The 7,890-nt window shown below is 40.2% G+C and overlaps 2 protein-coding genes across 3 annotated transcripts in view; both read left to right on the top strand.

Moving 5' to 3' along the window:
- Window positions 1-407: 407 nt before the first annotated feature.
- Window positions 408-1,397, top strand: LOC6623962 (uncharacterized). The gene is made up of 2 exons (XM_002046220.4): window positions 408-495; window positions 568-1,397. Exons 1-2 carry the CDS (start codon window positions 493-495, stop codon window positions 1,237-1,239), a joined length of 675 nt encoding a protein of 224 aa, XP_002046256.3. The 5' UTR covers window positions 408-492; the 3' UTR covers window positions 1,240-1,397.
- Window positions 1,398-3,211: 1,814 nt separating this feature from the next.
- The window catches only part of LOC6623977 (adenylate cyclase type 6), a 38,333-nt gene continuing 33,654 nt past the window's right edge, over window positions 3,212-7,890 (top strand). For both annotated transcript variants that reach the window (XR_004303727.2, XM_032435069.2), the window contains exons 1-2: window positions 3,212-3,336; window positions 6,156-6,390. The gene's annotated coding sequence lies outside the window, so the exon portion shown is untranslated. The remainder of the gene's footprint in view (window positions 3,337-6,155; window positions 6,391-7,890) is intronic.

Raw genomic sequence — 7,890 nt, 5'->3', positions numbered from 1 at the left:
CGTGGCTAAAAATACTTATCTTAAAGTGAACTAAAAATATGTCAAACATATGTACTTTAAAGGTTAGCTAGAAACATGCTAAGAAAAGCTATATTGTCGCAAACACAACTGCTTTTGCTGTCTATTAAGAAACATGATTTGAAGAGGCAAAAAGAATTATATATTTGCGCATATTTGAAGCTAAATTTGTAGCTTTTCAGCTTTAGATATAGCCATAATGTAGCTTGAGCAGCGGCAACACAGATGCGGAAGGTGTTGTCGCGCTAAATGTTTTTGATGCAATCAAACACAGCAACAATAACAACAAAATATGAAACCGAAACGCATGTTTAATTAAGATTCCGGTTCGAGGGCTGATGTTCGTGTTCGGATCGAACGTGGCGCTTCTTGGCAATCGCTTGCTAATTTTTCTTATAAATAGCCACAGATATTTCAAAAAGGCACAGCATAACGCAACACCCCACAAGCCCAGCCACAACTTGAGTCACAAATATGGTAAGTTCCATTATTTTTCGGTAAATTTCCAGTTCAAAGCTAGATCAAAGCCGCCATTTCAATTGTCTGCAGTTTAATAGCAAAACACAAGCCCAAAACCTCGGCCTGATGCTGCTGCAGCTGCTGCTGCTGCTTGTGGCAGCTGTCAGCATGGATGCTGCGGCGTTGCGGCCGCGTCGCGATGTCTCACACTTGCCGCTGGAGTACTTGCCGCCTGTGGTGCTGCCGCCGCTGCCTAGTCGCGATTACCTGCCGCCCGTGGAGCAGCATGCCGCCAGCTTGCCGCACGTTGTGACGCCACCTCGTGATTATCTGCCACCTGTGGAGTCACTGCAGCTGAGCAACGAGTATTTGCCGCCCGCATCCCTCGAGCAGCTAAGCGAGTCAACAACCGAGGCAGCACCAGCCACAACAACTAGCACCACAGAGCTGCCTACAACAGAGGCTGCGCCCACCAACCCCACCACGGAGCAGCCGGCAGCTGTGGAAACCGAATCACCTGTGGAGCCCGAAACGCACGAAGAGATTGTGGAGCCTGCCGGCGTGCTGCACGCGGATGGCTATCATTATGCCGCGCCCGACATCATACCCGACCTGACGCCCACGGCTGCGCCCGTGGAGGCCTATTTGCCGCCACTCGATGACAATGCCGTGGTGGCTGAGGAGCTGCCGGAGAGCGAGGAGTCCGCCGCTTTGCTGGACGATGGCTATCATTATCGCGCGATCAGGCGGCTGCGCTTCTAAGTCGAATTTTGTTGACCCGGCATTTGTTGTTTATTTTTATACACGCACAACACACCCACACACATGCACACGCACACGCTTACGCACACGTACACAGTAGCAAAGGCTTGCAATAAATGAATTTTCTATTGATACGCAACACTCGCACAGTTTGCCACGCGGTGGCAACAACTCAATTAGATGACTGTCTGAAGCCCCGGCACAGAGGCAAGGGCTGCTGTGGATGGATATTTATGTGTGTGTTATAACATTTCATTTGATATTGATGACCGGAAATTAGAAAAATGTTTTCGTTCTGTTTGCCACACGACAAGGCGTACAAAAAAGAAAAGAAGAAATATGGAAGCCTATCCTTGGCAGAGTGAAAGTAAAATACCCTTGTAGACATGTGGCTCAGAAGTGCTTATGTAGCAGAGATTTTTATCTGACTTGTTGTGGCTATAGTAGCCATATAATATAGGAGGCCGATCGTGCTTACTCGTAAGGAGCTTTTTATAACAGAACATAAAGGTTGTTGTATATAAAGTTACAATATATAGCTCCTATCTAGTCACGACGATAATCTCAAAACTGAGACACAGTCGGTCGGACACGTTTATATCAATATGGCTGTTCATACTCACCACTTTTTCGGTCGTAAGATTTTCTCCGTAACACATTTCGTGACAGCATCATAATAGCCCCGCTCAGGGTATAGAAACTCTTCCAGGAACATGCTCCATTCTCATCGTCATCATCCTTTTTAGCGGCGTTCGCCGTCTTGCTGATGCCTCATCATTTCCGTCGTCCTTGCTGTCCTTTCGCATGTGGCTTCACAATTGATTTGTCTTGTTGTTTGTTATGCCTGCCTACACTTTGCAATCCTGGCGCTGTCACAGGACGTGTGCCTGTGCGCCTTGTTGACACATCGTAGTCCTTTTTATTGTTTTTTTTTTTTTTATTTTTATTGCCACTCCCCCCGCCCGCATACACTTATTTTGATTAGGCAAGTTCGAGGTTCTTGGCATTATGTGTCTGTCCTCTGTCAATAATGCAACAATTTTCCAATTGTTTCATTAATTTTTCAATCGCCTTAAATTTTGTCGTCCGTTGGCAGCGGATGTTTTCAATTTGTCGTTAACTTTGTCAGGCTTGTTTTTGAGTCATTAACGGATCGGACATATATATCCATATGTATCTGAGGCAAAATGGTTAGGCAATTGTGTTTTATATAAATGCGTTTATTGATTCTGTTAATCAATCTTTGTTGTATTGTTATTTACATAAATATTATTATTATTTATATTTTTAATTATATTTCATTAATATTATTGTTCTCTTCCACCTTTGTATGTAAGCATTTAATTAGTATCTAAACTAAACTCATGCGAATTTTCAGATTTTCTTAAGTCTCCAAGCTTATCAAAAGTTTTTTAACTTTTGAATACTCAAAGTATTATTGGCAGTAACTTTTTGTCAGGGTATTAAGCTTCGAGCTTAAAAAAGCAGACTTTTTGCTTTAATATGCTTGCCAAAAAATCATAAACATAAATGGGCTTTCATGCTTTTCCTCTTGAATTATTTATAAATGTGGTAAGAATCGAAAATCAAACTTTATAAATTGGCTGACAATTTGTTTGCCTGCTTTCGGCCGAGTTGAAAGCCAAGCAACAAGTGGCAACAGTTGCCTGCAACAGCCAAGCGCCATTACGGCCAACAAATGTTGCGGTAAGTGACCCGCAACCAAAAGCAAAAAAAAAAAAAAACCCAAAAAAAATAAAGAACAGCCCAATTTAAAATGAAAAAAGTAGCTTTAACGACCCAAGGAGCCAAAACAAACACCTGTAAACAGTTCTGAGAGTCGCATTGAATGTGCCCCGCATTGAAAGTGGAAATTGAAACGGAAAAGCTTTAACGGAAAGCTTCGTCGTGTTCAGTTCAATATTCAACGAAGCCGACAGGAAAAGCGCATAAAAGGCCGTTGCGTCGGAAAATTCAAGTCAGTTGCGGTTTCAACGTGGCCGAATGCGAATGCAAACCAAGCAGAAAAACCCAGCGAGATCGAGAAAAACGTTTTGTAAAGTGAAAACTTATCGTTTCGGGGCACATTTGAAAAAGGTATCAAAAAAAAACAAGGAAAAACTTTAAGAAATCGTTAAGTTGGTAATACACACAAATGGTTAAGCAAGTGCCCAAAAATGTTTAGGCAAACAGTTCCGAAATCAAAAAAATAAAAACTGATCGAGAAAATGGCTTATAAATCAATTTAAGCCGTAAAATAAATAATTAAATGATTAAATGAAATGTGATGAAATAGAAAGGTAAATTAAAATAAACTAAAAAAAAAACATTGAAAAAAGAAAACAGAGTACGGAATGGAATGAAACAAATTTTAATAAAATATCAAAGATTTGAAGAAAAAAGGTGACAAAGTGATTTAACCAAAGAATCAATTAACTTTTCCTCAAAGAAAGTAAAACATTTAAAATATATTAAAAGTATATACAATAAAATCAAGAAACCAAAATGAAAATAATTAAATACAAAACTAAAATCTAACTGCAAAGCAGCCTATTTAAATTTAAAATCATGGATTAAATTAAATTTAAATTAAAATCAAATATGAGAAAATAATTCAGTATATAAAATATCAGGCATTATTGAATGCAAACAAACCAATACATATACGCAATTCACAGATAATTAAAATGCATTGAAGAATACCAAATTAAATGAAAACCAAAACAAAATAATTCCCCAAGCAAAATATTTGTTTTAATTGGCAGAAAATAATCAAATTTATGGGCAAACAATAATATAATACAAGAGACTTAACTGAATTTAATCCTATCTCAATATAGGACGAAAATCAAATACGAAATATTAATTTCAATTGAATTAACGATAAATCAGCATAGAAAATACATTTGATTTAATTGAATTACGCCTCATTAAAAATATAAAACATAACTGAATTAAAAACACACAAAAAATATGAAAAAAAGAAAAAAGTGATAATAATTTTACGCTCAATTAAAATGAAACTTGAATAAATTCCCCATTCGGACGTTCGCAAATGCAATTAAAATGCAATTAAATTGTGCAAAATGTTTGCGAAAGCAAATCAAATTAAATGTTACATTAAATACGCATATCTTCAGAAATTTTTGGCTCCACGACAACAACAAACAATGACAACCACAAACAACATGTTTATGGCTCAGAAATTGAATACATTTTGTTATTTGTGTATTTACATTGGCGACAAAACTGCATTTACCTGTATCTACAGTAGTTGTTGCTTTTGTTGTACCTGCTTGCTGTCTCTGTGTGTGGCACAGTTTATTAATAAACATTTTGCGTACAATGCGCAGCGCCACATAGAACAGATAATGAGAGCGCGTATACGCACCGTTGCCCGCGGTCCCATGTGTGTGTGTGTGTGTGATTTGTTGTGTTTGGGTGTGTGTGTGTGGCACGCTTTTGTATTTATTAATAACAAAGTAATCAGACATTGTAATCTCCTCGCAAAAGCGTATTACAGCAGTCATAACAATGGCAGCTCAAGTAAACCAAAGCAAACCCTCCCCCTCTCCGCTACCGTCCCGCTCCCTTGCAATACCCCACAGCCAGCCGTCGATTTGCTTTGCTTTATCCGGCTGTCTTTGCTGCTGCATCCTCTAAGGTTCTGCGGCATTGTTGTTAGCGAGGCGCACTTCCGCCTCAAGTGGCAGCAACAACAACGACAACAGCAACAACAACAAAGATTTGTTTCACAATATTTTTTTTAATTTTTTCTCTTTGCTTTCCATTTTATTTTGTATTATTTTCTAATTTGGCGCTTTATTTGGCGCGGGTGCGAAATCAAAACCAACAAATGACTCGGTTCTCAGTACCCAATTCTCGATTCTCCATTTGATTTGTGTTTTATTTTATTTTTTTTTAATCTTGTTTGTTGTTGCTGCTTTTCGCTATGTTTTGCATTTTTAATTTCGCTTCAATTTGCGTTGATTTCGCTTTGAATGCTGGCGCCTGATTGGCCACGTGTGGGAGTGAGAGGGAGGGGGGGGGGGCGTGCCACATATTGATGGGCGTATGGCGTGTTTATGATCCAACACAGCAACAATAATTTGCTACGCTCGTCTGTCTGGCATTTTATGTTATTGCAACCAGCATTTCGCATGCAAATTGCAGCAAATTTGGTGTCAGGCTCGCCCCCGGCACGCCCAACCCACCCCCGCCATGGGTCTGGGTGGGCTGATTGCCTGCTGCAATTTGAGTTGACAGTGGGTCAAACTAATAAGCAACAAATTAATTTGATTTGCATATTTGTGGCACCCGCGGCAATTAGACGTGCGTCCGTGTGTGTGTGTGTGTGTGTGTGCGAGGCGTGCAACGTTGCGTATTATTAATATTCAAAAGCCATGGCTTAAACGGTTGCATTTCGGGATATTTTACACACACACACACACAAAATATGCTGCTAAAATGCGCGTTAACTGTTTTGCAGCTGGCATTTACAATTTACAATGCAAAATACATGAAATTCCAAATATGAACAATGAAAAACCACAAAAAAGCATAAAAAAGCTGTCAAGCGGAAGCCAGCAGCAGCAGCAGCAAATATTGAAGCGGCAACAGCAACAAATCAGTTTAATTTAAATTTTCCTTTTCAACATCAGAGTGTGCGTGTGCTTGTGTCTGTGTGTGTGTGTGTGAAAAGGGAAGTTTTTTAGCGCATTTTGTGCCAAGACCTTCTTTTTCGCAGACCCAAAACAAACAAAAAGAAACAAATAAGGAAAAACACTCGGCTTGACAGGCAGTTGGGCTCAGTGCGGGGGCAGGGCAGGAAGCGGGAGTTGCAAAAAGTATTTATTATAATTATTTGAGATATTTTTCATTTAAACGCGCATTTCATTTGTGTGTGCGCCGTGCAGCAAAGCAAAACAAATGTTGCAAGGCCCGATGGCAGCCCCTTGTTGTACTTCAATGCATACAAAATGAACAAATAAATAATCAGCCCAACGAACAAAAGCAGCAGCAAGAGGAGCGGGAGCAGTAGCAGGAGCAGAAACGGAAGCGGCAACGGGAGCGGGAGGAGGAGCAGAGATAACGCTGAATACTTAGAGGCGTCAGACGTGCCGGCACCTGCCACGGCAGCCAAGTAAACAGGTATGCAAAAGCCGCACATTAATACTCATTCACTTCTCTATACCCTGTACTCAGTGAAAGTGGGTAAAAGAGTTTAATTGTTGTTGTGGATGTAGAAAATTTGCGCACTCTCTTTAAGCACGTCGAGCTGAGTTGTGGTAGCTAGAACAGTTTGTCTATACCTTCGCACATTTTTATTAGGCCCTCGATCTCTGAGATAAGCACTTATATTCTTAGAGACCGTATAAGTACTGTAAGTTCTGGTCAAGTTTAATTTATTTGAACGAAATCGATAAATCTGATTGTTGTTCTTTTGAGCAGATACTAGAGCTAGAGCTAGAGCCACGCAAAGTTGATTGTAGAGTCACATATACTTTCTCTCCTCTCTTCTCAACGTTTTACGACTCGTGCCTGTATACAGAGTGTCTGCTTGCTGGTCACTTTCTCATATCTTTCCTCTGTTTCCAACGTTTAACGACTCATCGCTGGTTACAGGGTATGTGCTTGCTGTGCACTTTAGACTAAAGCTCTCTTATGTGTTTTGAGCATTTGGTCAGCTTCTGGCTTTGGCTCTTGAATAGTTCTGACTTTTGCCTGAATTTGGTTTATTCATAAGCTGCAGTCGCCGCCCAACAACTGAGCGTTTAATTATTTAATTTTGATGCAGACGAGCCGAACACTTGCCACCAATTTCCGTACTTGCCCCCCCCGCCCCCTTGAACACGTCCACAACGAATTTGACGTGCTTTTACGTGTATGTTAGTCAGTTTTTCGGTGGTTTCCGCCTGTGGTTCACTGTCTGCCATTGTTCATGGCAGTTGTGTTGCGGGTGTAAGTGTATGTGTGTGTGGTTGTGTGTGTGTGTGTGTGTGAGTGAGTGTGCGGGTTAGTGTGCTATGAACTGCGCTTCACTCTTGCGGCCAGTTTGGCGTATGCTTAATATGAATTTTATAAATTATTAAGTATACGTAATGAGCTAGTAAATTAGTTTGCCAAATTTAATATACAGAGATAAAAAACGAAATGCATTTGCGCAGGTTTCACTTTTAGCTGCGGCTTTGCGGCAAGGACAGGTGGAACAACAGTTGTAGCAATGGGAAGGAGAGGTTGGCTCCTCCTTGCGGTCTCTGCCAGCAATTAGTTGAACACAAAGTTTATGTGCAGACTTGAGCTACGGCTTTATATGATGTGGATTCCAACTGTCGAAAATAGCGCTCAAAGTTGCGGTAACTTCATTTACATCAATTCGGACAAAAGTTGGCAAAGCTGCCAGCATTTACATGCTCTTGGAATTTGTAACAAAGCATTTACCTGAACAATATATCAAAATAAGCAAAACGAAACTACAGATAAACTTTGCATACCCTATAAAAAGGGTAAATTGTGTAAGTTATTGTAAGAGTCAGCCGCAGGTCATCTGAGGCGGACAGCGCGAGCATATATATTTTATAATTATATTATATCATTTCTTCGAAATCGCATTAACAATAAGGTTTATCTTTTATTGAGAAGAAGACCTCA

Source organism: Drosophila virilis, chromosome 3 (genome assembly GCF_030788295.1).
Source record: "Drosophila virilis strain 15010-1051.87 chromosome 3, Dvir_AGI_RSII-ME, whole genome shotgun sequence".
Classification (NCBI taxonomy): Eukaryota; Metazoa; Arthropoda; class Insecta; order Diptera; family Drosophilidae; genus Drosophila; species Drosophila virilis.
The sequence above is the reverse complement of the archived record's forward strand: the minus strand, read 5'-3'. Positions and strand labels throughout refer to the sequence as shown.